Here is a 15,600-nt window from a genome sequence, read left to right as displayed (position 1 = left end):
TGGCATCGCGTCTTCACTTTTTATTCCGCGTTTAGACGAGTGTTTTAAGGAGGAAATCTGCTGCATACGGTGATCTAAAGTGTGTGAATGTGATTGGGTATGCAGCCAGGCGGCATCACTTAAAGAGATAAGAGCATCTTTGGGCATGTGGAAGTTTTCACGCCACACATTTTCATCAGCTACTCCTTCCACAAAGTTCTCCACCATCACTAGATCTCCCAGGTCTCCTCCAAAGCCGCCTGTCTGTTTTGGTCATTTTGTGTCTTTTTGGTCAATTTGTCTTTCTTTTTTTTTGTCATTTTGTCGTCAATTTTTGGCTTTTTTGGCCATTTTGCACCTTTTTGGGTCATTTTGTGACTTTTTGTGGTCATTTTGTGGTCATTTTGTGGTCAATTTGTCTTTTTGTGGTCAATTTGTGTCTTTTTTGTCAGTTTGTGGTCAATTTTTGTCTTTCTTTTGGCCATTTTGCATCTTTTTTCGGTTATTTTGCATCTTTTTTGGTCAGTTTGTGTCTTTTTTTTTTCTCAGTTTGTGTCTTTTTTTGTCATTTTGTGTCTTTTTTTTTGGCCATTACTACTCCTTCCACAAAGTTCTCCACCATCACTAGATCTCCCAGGTCTCGTCCAAAGCCGTCTGGCTCCTCCCACCAATTGGTGCATCCAAAATGTGATGGAGGTAATTCCAGATCCTTCTCTGTTCACTAATACTATCTGTACATATCCTGTACATTTGGTGGAAAGACTCCTGTAAGTTTATTAGAGCTGCCAGAGCAGCTTGAAGGTCCGACACATGGAAATAATCCCACATGTTTGTTTATTCTCCTGTACTGGAGCATGGATGTGACGTAAACACGTATGTGACGTGAGCAGATCTGAGCAGAGTTTTGCGTCTTGTCAGTGTAGACGACACGCTACGGAGGAGAGGATTACAGTTTTACACTCTGGAGGGTGGTTTCAGATTTTTGCGTTATTAAACCCCCAAAACGCCGTCACCGTCTAAACGAAAGGCACTTCTGATAAAATATTTTGTCGTTTTTACCTGCAAGTGCCCTCATGTAAACGGGTCCTCACTAAACTGTGACAGGCATAGAGAGATAATTGCTTCATGTAAATACGTCGAGTGGCTATTTCAGGAATTTTTTTTGCCTTTTTTATAGGCACAGAATAAGCAAACAACTATGGAATGTCCATTGACAAAAACTGGCAGTATTGTTTGTTCCGAAGAGCTCTATGACTCTTTGTGACTATGTGGGTCGGCTTCATGGACCTTTATTATCGGGAAGCCACAAATACTGCCTGAGGTTCTCGGCAACTGGTATAGTTACTATAACCTCTTTTGACAGAAGATGTTTTTTTGGCAGAAACCAGCATTTTAAAGGAAACAGAAATGCTGAGAAAGGCCTGTGTTCCTGACAACAGCACTATAAATATCATCAGTTTGCTAAAAACAGATCCAACTTTGTCCTTCATTATGTGTGGGCTCTGCAGTGAAGTTCAATGACTTTCGAGGTCCATAAATTGTTATCGGCAGGGTTTTGTGTTTTTACATGGTGCAAAGATAATAATAATAATAATAATAATTACTTTATTTATGTAGCACCTTTCAAAAACAAGTTACAAGGTGCTGTACAACAGAACTAAAACTTATCAAATACAATTAACTGACAACAACAAAATAAAACCACAAAAAGAAATGACATTGGACTTAAAATTTTAAATATTAGATATAATACTAGATATTTGAAGAAGGCAAAATCACCACATGAAAACTGCTCATGCTGTAATGAGTCTTTAAATATGTCAGCAAGAGAAACATTCAGAACATTCAAATGTGGAGCAGCTGGCTCAAAGAAAATTGGTGCACTACTGATATTCTTGTAGCCAGTCTCTACAGAGCTTATCATTAATAGATGCTCAATTCTTGTTTTTTTAGTAAAACAAGGTTATTAATGTGATCCGCCATCTTGCTACAACTGTTAGCTACACTGCAAAAAAGCCAACTTGTGTTTTTTGGCCTAAAACAGTGATTTAAGTTGGTAAAACTTGGAAATATAAATGAATTACATTTAGAGCAATAATGTAAGTTAGCACAACAAAGGAAGCCAGTTGTCTGCTCAAAAACAAGTTGGTGAGTTGTTGTTACTTATATCTTTAAGTTGGGGTTCACAACAAGGGACAATAGTTCTGATAACTCTTATTTCTTTGTTGTGAAATGCGGGAAAGCGGTGAAATTCGGTCATTAGCGAACTGATGCTAGCGGCTAACTGATCCAACGGCGCTGCTTGTTACAGCTACAAGAGTAGCCATTAGCGTATCAATGCTAACTCAAAATTGTGGTCGCAACATTAGCTGACATTTCATAGTGCCGTTACAATCGTGCCAATTCAGCACATTGCAGAAGTTAGCAGAAGTAACGATTAAAAGTTGTTACAATGTAAAATGATAAGTTAGTACAATTTACAGTTGAGTTGACAAAAATCATAATTCAGAGTTGAGCAAACTCAAAAACAAAACTTAAAATATTTAGTTTAATTGTCCAACTTAAAATTTTATCGAAGTTTGTTGCCTTAAAATTTTGAGTTCACCCAACTTTTCTTTTTTGCAGTGTACTACTACTGTGCATTATGCAATACCAACCATTGATTATATACCCTTTGATCTGCTCAAAACTGATGGAGGCAAGCTAGTTCACCAGATAGTATCAAGGATCAAAGAATGAAGATTACATTTCACAAGTTTTGTGACTCCACTGTATCACTGTACTGAGACACAGATGCAGGAACCTGGTCTCACAGAAATCCGTGAAATAGCCACGGATTCGCTTAACTCAAAATCCGTGGAATAGCCACGGAATCACTCAAATTTTCGTGAAACTGACACGGATTTCGCTACAATGCAAGTTAATGACAGTCATATCCCGTGGCTATTCCATGGATATTTGTTCCTATTGGTTTATTCCAAGTCATGTGACTTTCAAGGTCCCGGCGGTCAGAACAAAAAACATGGCGGACAGTTCTCTCATTTTTAGTGAAAAAATCTATATTTTGACTTAGTTTCTGCATAAAAATGGATTTTGATCACATTTCTAGCGAGAAATATATGTTTTATTTTCTAAATATTCACTCAGTGAATGTACATAATCACTTTGTATGTTGGAATAGCCACGGGATATGACTGTCATTAACTTGCATTGTAGCAAAATCCGTGTCAGTTTCATGGAAATTTGAGCGATTCCGTGGCTATTCCACGGATTTTGAGTTAAGCGAATCCGTGGCTATTTCACGGATTTCTGTGAGACCATGTTGGATGCAGGGAGGCCTGTGCCTCATGTATAGAGGGCACTGTGTTTAGAGAAGGCACCACATGTTTGAAGGATCCAGTGTGTGTATTAGGTGACTATAGTCTAAGCAAAGCAATGAGAGACGTCAAAGGAAGTCTGTAAATAAATGTTCTGTTTTTGGGGGACACCATGTTCTCATTCAGCCATTATACATGAGTATTTAACTTACCAACTTAAAAAACCCACAAAAGTCAGGCTGGTGTGTGCAAGGTACTGGGGATCAGAATCAACAGTGCTCAGCAGTTAATTACAAAGGTGAACATTAAAAAGCTTACAGGCAGGTACAGAGGGCTGGGCCACAAAGTGAGATTAGTGGGTTAATGAGGTTTGTTGAGTCTAGAGTTTTCTGTGTGACCGAGATGGTAGAATTACATTCGTAATACTGCCCAGCTGAGAATGTGCAGCTTTCATTTTAGAAATCAACTGCATTGAGTGGTAAAATGAATAGGTTAACTTAATCCTTTGATGCACAACATGGTCTTTATATTCTATATATTTGTAATAAATTAATTTCATAATTCAGTATTGCAGGTTTTCCTCAAATAACTTGTTTTCCATCATCATACATCCTAATTTTTTGTTTCCATTTCTTACTTATTGAATAAAAATCCTTTTTTTATCACTACACTTCTAATGCACAAGGTCATTTTTGACCCATGTTGTGCTTTAGAAGGTGTTTATATGTTGTCACCAATATAAAACCTCACAAAGAAGACACAAATATTAACTATCCTATTTTGTTAAATTGGTGTTTTTCCAATGGAAATTATTATTTGGTGGCTCTAATAAGCCTCAAATGTTAAAATATGTGATTTTCCAATGTAATCTGCTGGTTCTAACAACTCTTTTAAAGTTAAACCTTCAAAATAAGACAAACATAGTTACACATATACTCAAATTGTTAATTCAGTCTATCACTTTTTGTATCACTACGCTTCTAATGCACAAGGTCATTTTTGACCCATGTGTGTAAACTTGATGTAATAATACAAAAACTATTTTTCTACATAAAGTATGAAAGGAAAAATGGATAAAATGATCTGTTGTCATAAAAAAAAAAAAAAAAAAGATATTCAAACACGCAGCCAGCATTAAATAACATGGGAAATGGAAGTGGGTACTTTTTAACCCATGTTGTGCATTATAAGGTGTTTATATGTTGTGCATCAAAGGGTTAATTTTATTTAGTTATTAATTTTGTACCAACATTGCATCAACAGTGTTGCTTTTTATTGTAATACAGCATGCAATCTGTCCATTTTGTGCTGTGGTTAAAATAAAAACATTTTAAGGGAATGAGCACAGAGCCTGAGGAAGAAAACCTGGTTACCACCTTCATGAATCACCTCCATGGTACCTGTTATCTCAGACTGGGGATTTAAGTTTTGTCAAGCCAGCTGGCACCAAGACAGCGTGGCTCTGTCCAACTCTCCCTGTGGTAGGCTACACCCTGTAGTGGCCCCAAATTAAAGAGAAAGGAACAGCAACTTTTCAACATACAAACTTAAACACTAACTGGAGAAATGAGGCTGGTACAAGTGCTGCAGGCCTGAATGGAAATGGGAGCAAGGGGGCAGGTGGGAGGGGGTCAGGGGACCAGGACCGCCATCTAGTGGAGGACGTCAGCAGAGCAATGAAGGAGGCCGGGGATGTGAGAGTTCTGCAGCAAGGTTATAATAGTTTCATTTTTTATTTATTTATTTATTAATTTTTGTATACATGCATATTTTATTTTGTGCGGGCAGTACATTTTACATTTTATTTTATTTATTTTTATCCCATTTTTCATTTGTTTTATCTTATTGCATTTTACTGTTCTATTGTTTACTACATCTCTTTGTATTGTGTTATCTATTTGTTGTTTGTGCACTTTGGAAACCTTGTGTTTGCTAAAATTGTGCTATATAAATAAAGTAGATTGGATTGGATTGGATTCGTTTTAGTTTTAATTTAGGGTGCTTTCACACCACTAGTTTGATTATTTAGGCAGTAAAATTGTTCCATTGTAGCATACAGACTGCGTGTGGTCCGCGTTCACACATGCAAACGAACCACATTGGTCTGAATGACGTTTCGTCATCTTCCAGTGGAAATAAGCTCCAATTTCGACTTTCACAATGGAGCGACACGTTCGCACACTGTTTTTTGTGCTGGTCCTTGCTTTTTATATCATCAACATTACCCATTTCTGGCAAAATATCCAGTTGATGATATGACTGATATTGACTACTTGCACTCTTTTGCTTTGTGAAAACATTTTTTGTGTTTTGATTAATGATTTCATAGGTTAAAACATGTAAACGTGTGTGTTTGTGAGCTGTGCGCCGGTAAAACACAACACAGCTGATCAATTAACTACAGAAGCATATTGCTGCCACCATTATAAAAAATATCCTCCATTCATCTCGTTATAACGAGACCACCTCTTTTTGGAGGTCTCGGTCCGCTTGATTTAGTGCACACCAGAGTGCGATTGATGCTTTCACACCGACGAAAATGAACTGAACTAAGAGCTTTTGGTTCGAATGGACTGTTAAGTTTTTGTTAAGTCCAAAAAGGTTTACATATGAAAAATGTTGACAAAGATTAAAACTAAGGACATTTTCACTATAATTTTAGTTAGTTTAAGTTAGTTTTGTAACCACAAAATACAGTTTCAATTAGTTATCTTTTTTTTTTTTTACTTTCGTTTTCGTTTTTATATTATATACGGAAATGTTTTTTCAATTCTAGTTTCAGTAACTTTGTTAGTTTTCATTAACTATAATAACCTTGTTCTGCAGAAACATGCAATGTGTTTATCAAAGGTGCACTAAGCTGAAGTGTTTGCGAGGGATGTCATTTTCCTTATTGCATATGCATTTAATGGAGATACACACAAATAATTGGTGAAGCTTTGCAGATTTTCCCAGGAAGTCGGTTAGGAGAGATGAAACACTCTGACTGTGAATGGCTGAGCTGTTTCTCTCAACTTCTCCTCTCCTGGAGTTTTCATGAAAACTGCAACTGAGCCATTTAGTAGTCCATCTAGTCTCAGGAGTCCTTGCTCACCTGAAGCCGTGACTGTGTGTGCTCCAAAGGCTCCGTCCCAGGCCAGTGTAACTTTGAAAGTGGAGTCTGTGGCTACATCCAGGACAAGAAAGAAGACAAAGCCGACTGGCTGCGAGTCCGAGGACACACCCCCACCTCCTATACAGGACCCAGAGGAGACCACACTACTGGGGTGGGTGAGTCATTTCCTCTTTCAGTGCTTTATTCATTCATTCAGAGGTCAGGACCCCACATGGCGGCTGGATGGACCCGTGTGTGTGATGAGGGATTAGAGGGATCCTCTCACTGTTTGAGATTTTATTGTCAGGAATTCTCACTTTGACAATCATCTATTCATATCACTCTGTTTAGTTTATTGTATTTTAACAGCTGCAACAAGTCTCCTCTGAGATAAATAAAGTTCCATACTCTGCTTATAAGTAGGGCTGGGCGATATGGTCCAAAAGTCATGTCTCGATATATTTAGGCTGAATATCAATATACGATATATATCCTGATATTTTTATCACAAAGTGAGAGCAAATGTTCAGTCACAGTCAGATATGACGTGCCACAAGTAGTTTTATTGAAAAGGTTTATTTAAGTGAACATAAATACTGTATAACAACAGGAGAACCTTTTTTTAAAAAAAATCAAAGCTCCATTAAGTGCACACTTAAATAAAAAAAAAAAGATCTTAAATGAAAATAGCCTATGAAATAAAATAGGCCAATAGTTTTCTGTAAAAAATATATTTATATGAGATAGAATAACGAACATTACAAAAGAACTAAATATGACAAACCCTAGTAAGGACAGCATTTATATATAAAGAAAGAACTAATTTGAACGATATCGATATATATGTGATATGGTCTAATTCCATATCACATCTAAAAATATATTGATATATTTTTTATATCAATATATCGCCCAGCCCTAATAGTTACTATAACCTCTTTTTCGGAGAAACCAGCATTTTAAAGGAAACAGAAACACTGAGAAAGTTCTATGTTTCTGACAACAGCACTATAAATATCAGCAGTTTGCTAAAAACAGATCTATGTCGACATATGAGATATGGTCTAATTCCATATCACATTTAAAAATATATCAATATATCTTTTATATCGATATATATCGCCCAGCCCTACTTATCAGTGTGTTATTCATGCGTTTCCTCCAGGTTACTTCATGTACATCGAGGCTTCACTGATGCGTCCGGGTCACAAAGCTCGCCTGCTGACCTCTGACCTGCGGGGAGCCTCGTCCCCTCAGTGTTTGATCTTCTACTACCACATGTATGGATCTGGCTCCGGCATACTGAGCGTGCTTCTGCGCGACGGCAGCAGAGAGCGGGACACGTTGCTGTGGAGACGGCGTGGGGAGCAGAGTATCAGCTGGATGAGAGCAATGGTCGACTACCACTGTGATGTCCGACACCAGGTACGTCAGCGTGTGTCCATTACATAAAGATAGGTAGAAAACATTAAAAATAACAAACAGACCACGACTACTCTCGACTTTTCTTTGTTTTTTTTAACTTTAACAAACCTTGTGTCCTGTCAGCCGCCACTATAGAAGCCTTTTTCATACTTTATATCAACTTTATATAAATTACAACACACTCGTTATTATTTACCGTCCGTTTTTCATTTAACCGTTCCACTTGTTATTTCCTGTAACTACCTTTCAAAATAAAAGCACCCGTTTCACACTGGACAGCACCTTTTCAAAATAAAAGCATCACAACATTGTAAAACACCTAGAAAATGTACAAACATGAAAAACAAGCTATATAAGCCTGGTTACTGATTGGATAGATTGCTAAGCAGGATGTGACGTAGTACTCTACACGACAACAGCACACGCCATTTGTAAAAGAAGGCAAAGCAGTGTTCCCAACTTAGCGACTTTGTTGCTAAATTTAGCGACTTTTCAGACCCCCTTCGCGACTATTTTTCAAGAAAGAGACTGGAGACAAATCCAGCGACTCCTTCTTACTCTTCTTAACGAGCCGATAACGAGCCGGAGGCCGGCTTGTTAAGAAGAGCCGCAGTTAGCTACAGTTAGCTCTGTATCAGTACAGTTTGTATGTGCTGTTGCTGCAGGAGGTGTTCACTTAGCGATCTCTGTTTGTTTACAACAAGCACCACACACTCTGTGCACAGTTAGTGATGCTGGTTAATTCACAATCACTATGTTTATGATCAGCAGAGACTCTGTGCATAATTAGCCATGCTGCTTTCAGCTGCTGACGTTGTTCACAGTTAGCGACAGCGAAAACCATACGTCACCTCCAGAGTCTCTAAATCCCTCTGGGGGCTAACTTGTAGTGGAGACACACAGAGTGAGCAGACTTTTGAGAGGGTGTGGCCCGAGACTTTCCCGGTGGTCACTTTTCCCCCCTAAAACGGCTTATATAATGAATACAAAATATATAATAATAATAATAATAATAATGTTTTTTTGCAATAATAGAAACTTTCCAAACTTCCAAAGTCCAAATGAATCTGCCAGACACACTGTGCTGTGGCTACATTTCACATAGTCACATAGTTTGTGTTTCCCGCAGGTTATATTTGAAGCCATCCGAGGCCCATCACTACGAAGTGATATCGCTATTGATGACATTCAATTTAAAAGGGGACCGTGTGAAGGTCAGTATAATTTATATATATATATATATATATATCCAACTTAACATCTATGTAACTGTGTTTAAGCAATATAATCTACTATCTAAACGTATCTGTTTTAAGAGAAGAACTGACATATCTGTGTTATTTTGTCCTCTTGTTCAGATCCTGGTGACACTGCTCCATACTCAGGCTCCTCAGAGTATTTCAATGAGATCGAGAACTGAGAGTGGCGGGAAGTCTTTCTGTATGAATGTGTTTGGCTGAGTGGCTTTCAGAAGTGTGAATGCGAATAATCCACTGAGACAATTTACAAAGTTGTAGAGCAATGCTTATGTAGCAGCCCTTCATGTCCCAGTCTAGTCATTTTTTATGTTTGTACTTTAATTCAATGTTTCCCAGGGCATTGTTTAAGATTATGCAATAAGAGCACACACTGGGAAATGGTTGTGATTTTTCCCTGTGAAAATATCATAAATTAACATCCGACAACAGTTGCACCTCATTCTCATAACACTCAAAGACACAACAACAATCCAGTGTTAAGGCCTGTTGACACTATGCACAAGAAGTCATACGAATGTTTGCAAAATATTCCATAGGTCAATGAGAAATGCTGTTTGAGTTGCAAAGCATTACTGCTTTGACATTTTCATTCAGAGCTCAGATATAATCTACTTCTTCACAAATGCACATGGACAATTCCTTGTTTAGAAATCAAGAATGTTTTGGTTCAGGTGTGATCTGGATCTACAGAGGTAAACCAACACATACACTTCTAAAACAAACCTCAAACTTGAAAGGAAGTTTTCTTTGCTCCTTTCATTCATTCATTGGGCAAAAATCAGGCAACTTAAAGTCAAGTAAAGTAATCCAGTGTTGGAGTATTGCAATTCCATGCAAAGTAGATAGACAGATAGCAGATACACAGCCTCATTCAAACTCCAGAGACACTTTCTGTTTGCATGGAGCATTACTAGTGAGGGCCCTGGGGCTCTGCTCATTTCTCTGATTTGTGCTACATCTCATCTTCCTTCTGTCTTCCTGCCTGTGACCCAGAAATCATTCTCAGCACACTGTCTCAAAGAATGTCTCAGTTCCATCTAAAATGCGTCTTGAGGACACAGGAGCGAGGAGGGATTGCTGGAGGAGCTATGAGCAGAGATGCACAGGTGTATCCTTTGCAGAAGTCTTTTCAAATCAATCAATAAAAATTACTTTATTTATCCCAAGGGGGAATTCAGTTAGTCTGGTAGAGTCTCCGTTGGAATGAGACAGCCTGATGGCTGTAGGAGAGAAGGATCTTTTGAATCTCTCCGTCCTGCAACAGAGAGAGGAGCCGTCCACTGCTGTTTTTTTGGTCCATAAAGGTTTTGTGTAGCAGATGATCTGGGTATTTCAGGATGGACTAGAACATGTTGACAGGTCATCTCTCCACCACCTCCTCCAGTGTGTCCAACCTGGCTCCAACCACAGAACCAGCTCTTTAGACCAGTCTGATCATCTCTGTGTCTGATGCTGCCTCCCCAGCAGACTGCAGCATAAAACAACACACTACCACCACAGACTGATAAAACATCTGCAGCATCTTACTACAGATGTCCAGAGATCTGAGCTTCAAGAAGAAAAAGAGGCGGCTCCGCCACTTTTTGTAGAGAGCGTCTGTGTTTAGGGACCAGTCCAACTTATTATCCAGGTATACACCTAGATACTTAGAACTTGGCACCACCTCCATGTCCACCCCACAGGTATTCACTGGCTGAAGGGGGGCTTGAACCTGAGGAAATCTCTGATCATTTCCTGAGTCTTTGAGGTGTTCAGTAGGAGATAGTTCTTGTGACTCCAGTCACTGAAGGCTTTTATCAGATCCCTATATTCAGATTCCTGTCCATTCCTGATACACGCCACAATAGCAGTGTCGTCCGAGTACTTCTGGATGTGGCAGGACTCAGAGTTGTATTTGAAGTCCGCTGTGTACAGCATGAACAGGAATGGAGCCAGAACAGTGCCTTGTGGAGCCCCTGTGCTGCTCATTAATGTCCCAGAAACACAGTTCCCCAACCCGACATACTGTGGTCTTCCTGTCAGGTAATCTGTGATCCAGGAGATGAAGGAAATATCCACTCTCATCTCTGTGAGCTTGTTTTTGAGTATGTTGGGTTGGATGGAGTCACGTCTCTTCCTTACCTCCTCTGCTTGTATCCCAGGAGGGGGGGGACTTAGATGTGAGGAAAGGAGGCAAAGAAAGGAACCGGTGATGTAAAAAATGGTTAATGAGTAGGGTAGATGTCTCATTCTTGAAATGAGGGTAGAAAAAGAGATGTCATTGGGTCAAATGGCATCATATCATTGTGGTACAACACACGTGCAGTAAAATCTGGTCTGCATTTGCACTGCACTGGAAGGTTCTGTCAGTCTGTGCACACCCCATGAATATCTGAGAGGAAACCATCCCTTTGTCCCTTTGTCTTGTACCATCTGCTGTTACCCTCCAGCATCACAGCTCCAGTTTGCTCTCCTCTTTCTAACCTTGGAAGCCTGTATTACCACTTGCTTCTTCACTACCTTTGCTGGCCCATGACTGATTCTTGGGGTGTTACTGCCACCTGTTGATCAGTGGGATAACCTGATGCTGCCAGACGGTTTATTACACAGTTTGATTAGAAACAGATGTCACAAGGTATTTAGACTTGTTTGTTCACAGAGTTGTACCCATGTATTGACTTTGTCATGTAACATCTGTGAAGTGGCTCTTTAAAACTGATCTGTCTATCTTGGGCCCTGAACTGAAAGGTAGAAAATATGTACAGTAACATTAAGAGTAATAAGAACAGATCAAATGTTTGTTATAGGCTGGTTCTCTCTACAGTCCAGGTAAATAAAGGTCCCAGCACTTTAAGCACAAAATTACACTTGGAAATAGCATACAGTGAACAAACAGTTGATTGTGCTGTGTAGCATGGGTTTGACAACTGCTCCTTGGTGTAATTTGTATTAAAGAATTTAACTTGAATGTTATATATATTCTTCTATTGTCAACAAATCCCCTTCGTAAGACCAAATTGTGTTAGTGCAGGGGGGGGTGCTCTAGATGGTGAAAATGATAGGAAGTGCCTTATTGGTTGCCCTTTACACATGAAAAAAATTATTGAGTGCCTTCTAGGGTACCCCTTCAGATAATAAATTATGATGATGTGCACTCAAGAGCAAGAATATGGCAAACTGAAAAAACATGTCGTGGTTAGCTAATGAGGTGCAGACGTTCCTCTCTTTGGTAGCCGGCGAATGGGTAATGCGAAAGGCGTTGCTTTACTTTTGGCGTCGTTATGACGAATGTGAGTTTTTTCCTCTCATTTAGCTCTCAAGGTGCACAAGATTGATGCATTTTACTTAAAAATGTACAAATTTTCTCCCGGGGGGCATGCCCCTGGGACCCCCCTAGATGGTTCAGTTCGATGGTTTGAATTGTCAGTACCATATCATTAACTACTTTGATCTGGATCCCCTTTAACTTAATGCTAATCATAATCAAGGATGAGGACTGTTTCATCATACATCATGCATTATAGCTTTTTGCGTGCTGGTGGGGCCCCATGTTGTGCAGAATGTGCCCTCTTTTTTTTTTCGCCCCTGCCCTTCAAATAGCCTGAGTCCGCCACTGCAACTGAGGTGTAAATCTTTGAAAGAAAAACACCTTACACAACTTCACAATCAGGAGCAGGTGGTCAATTTGTTGGGGATTATTTTCACGGTTGGATTAATCTTCATTTGGTGTTCTAGTGAGTATTCGTGGCAGCAGGATAGTCAAAATGAACTACAGTCATGATGGAGTCACTCAATTATGTGTTTTCAACAACAATGGAGCTCTGAGTTACAAACATTGCCAGCCTCATTATATAAGCACACATGATTTCTATTGAGGAATTCTTAAATAGTTGATTGTGCTAAGGGAGGTCCTAGCTCAACCTAACTCACGTTGAGACCATGAAAGAACAGAATGTTGCATAGTGCTATCGGGCCTTGACTGCTGTGCACAACACCTCCAGGTAAACATTAGGAATAGGCAATAATCCCTTCCTATATTGCACTGTTGTTTGTTTATTAGCTTTGTTCTGTATATATTTGTTTATTGTGTTATGTTTGTTTAATGTTTGAGGTCCAGGACATGGAGTCAGGAAGTCTTTTGTAAGGAGCACAAAGTCGCATGGCTATGGACAAGTGTCAAGTTTGATTGCTAATACCATACAATTGTGCTGATGTTTCTCACATATCTCATCTCAGAATTTAACCAAGGCTGTGTAGGTTAATTTTTCATCAGATTTCACGCAATAATGTTTTATGTTAGTTTCACTGTGACAAAGGATTTGAATCCAGCTTCAGTCTTCAGTCACAATCTATTAGCAGTTAACAGTTATTGGTCACTTTTTGGAGGGAGATTCTCTGTCATCAAGGCATGGATTCATTAAGGTGCTGGAAACCTTCCCCACGGTCTCATTCTTGCTCATTAGACTCATTAGTTGCATTCGGTCCCTGCAGACTACATGTTACCAGACTAACTGTGGAGATGTGGACAGTGAACACAAGACTGTTTATCTCATGCATGCATGAGCTTTTGGTAAACACCATTCATCTAGTGCCGCCATTCAGCCAACCCCACAACGTCCAAGAGTTTCAGTTTTCAGAGTGTATGTTCACCAAAACTAAAGTTTGAAATATCTGAACACAAAATACATTGTGATTGTACAGTTATCACTTCCCCTGTATGTCAAAAAGTATTTGCAAATTCTGGATTCTTTGTCTAAGTTTTAGACGACTTAAAATGTCCCCTTTTTTTTTGTGGAATATTCAATGTATTAACACTGAACTCTGTCTAACTGGTGACTATTAGTGTTTATGCATTTCTTCCCAAACTATATTTGGATGAAATCCATGTTACTATCATTTAAACATCATTTTTCATTTAATACATGATGATCAGACAAGATCATGTTTTGAAGCTGTTTTTTTTCTGTTATCAGTGATCAGTCTTGTGTCTTTTCTATCAGGTCTGTTGGTTGTCTTAAGGATATACACACAAACAGGCTACTGCAACAATTCTATACTGTTTGATATTCAATAAAGTTGTGGGAAAACGTGCGTCATATACTGTATATTATGTTTGTGACTCATATTTAACTATGGAAATCACCATTCAAGGGAGAAATATAAACAAATATGGAGTGTGAGATGGACAAGCGGTTTGGTACGGCGTCAGCAGTGATGCAGGCGTTGTACCGGACCGTTGTAGTGAAGAAGGAGCTGAGCCTGAAGGCAAAGCTCTCGATTTACTGGTCCATCTATGTTCCAACCCTCACCTATAATGGTCATGAGCTTTGGGTAGTGACCGAAAGAACAAGATGGCGGATGCAAGCGGCCGAAATGAGTTTCCTCCGTAGGGTGGCTGGGCTCAGCTCAGAGAGATTTACTGTTTTTGTCTTGTTTTTAGACACACCTTTTTAGCAGTGAAACCAGATTCTTCTCCTCTGTAGAGCCCTGGTGGTGGAACAACCTTCCAAACTCCATACGATCTGCTGAATCCCTCTCAATTTTCAAAAAGAGGCTGAAGACCCAGCTCTTTACTGATCACCTACACACATAATCAAAACACAGCACACACAAAAAACAAACAAAAAAAAACCTGCACTTGCGTCCCAAAAGCACTTACGTCCTAAAAGCACTTATGTCCTAACAGGACTCAATGTAATATATGCAACTTATTGTTGCTTATTCTTGTGTTGTTTTTTGACTTCATCCTTGCTTGTGTTGTATTATCTCTCAAATGTACGTCGCTTTGGATAAAAGCGTCTGCTAAATGACATTGTAGATTGTAGATTGTAGATAGGGTGAGGAGCTCAGACATCTGGAGGGAGCTCGGAGTTTAGCCGCTACGTCAAAAAGGAGCCAGTTGAGGTGGTTTGGGCATCTGCTAAGGATCCTCCCGGGCGCCTCCCGTTAGAGGAGTTCCAGGTCCAACTGGTAGGAGGCCCCAGGGAAGACCCAGAACACGGTGGAGGGATTATATCTCTCTCCTGGCCTGGGAACGCCTCGGGGTCCCCCAGGAGGAGCTGGACGTTGTGGCTGGGGAGAGGGGCACCTAGAATGCCCTGCTTATCCTGCTGCCCCCGCGACCCGGCCCCGGTTAAGCGGACGAGAATGGATGGATATAAACAAATAATCCTGAATGTTAACTAACATTGATCTGCCATGTAAGCATAATGTATACATTATTCACACAGCATCATCACTGTGAGGGACCAAGCTGGCAGACATGAGGAGTCACCAAAGACTAAATATAACGAGTCACCAACAAACACAGTCTAATTTAACCAAAAGTGAAACATCAGCAACAAAGTTGTGGGCCCAGAAAGAGGTCAACTTAACCTAAAGTGAACAGACGAGACTGTAACACACTAAATAAAGGGGAACAGAGTTGATGAGTGATCAGACAGAATTTTTTTTAAACAAATTGTCAGATTACAAAATTACAAATAAAACAGTTTAGTTTATTAAACCTTTGATGCACAACATGGGTCTAAAGTGACCCATTATGTAT

The 15,600-nt window shown here is 39.5% G+C and overlaps 1 protein-coding gene across 1 annotated transcript in view; it reads left to right on the top strand.

Annotated features, from left to right (window-relative positions):
- Positions 1-14,144, top strand: part of mamdc2a (MAM domain containing 2a) — a 55,602-nt gene extending 41,458 nt beyond the window's left edge. Inside the window, exons 11-14 of the mRNA XM_059337562.1 lie at positions 6,420-6,566; positions 7,556-7,815; positions 8,945-9,029; positions 9,174-14,144. Of these exons, the coding sequence (XP_059193545.1) occupies positions 6,420-6,566; positions 7,556-7,815; positions 8,945-9,029; positions 9,174-9,235 (554 nt within the window). The 3' untranslated portion in view covers positions 9,236-14,144. The remainder of the gene's footprint in view (positions 1-6,419; positions 6,567-7,555; positions 7,816-8,944; positions 9,030-9,173) is intronic.
- The last annotated feature ends 1,456 nt before the right edge of the window (positions 14,145-15,600 follow it).

This window comes from Centropristis striata, chromosome 7, assembly GCF_030273125.1.
Source record: "Centropristis striata isolate RG_2023a ecotype Rhode Island chromosome 7, C.striata_1.0, whole genome shotgun sequence".
Lineage (NCBI taxonomy): Eukaryota > Metazoa > Chordata > Actinopteri > Perciformes > Serranidae > Centropristis > Centropristis striata.
This window is presented reverse-complemented; position numbering and strand designations above follow the sequence as displayed.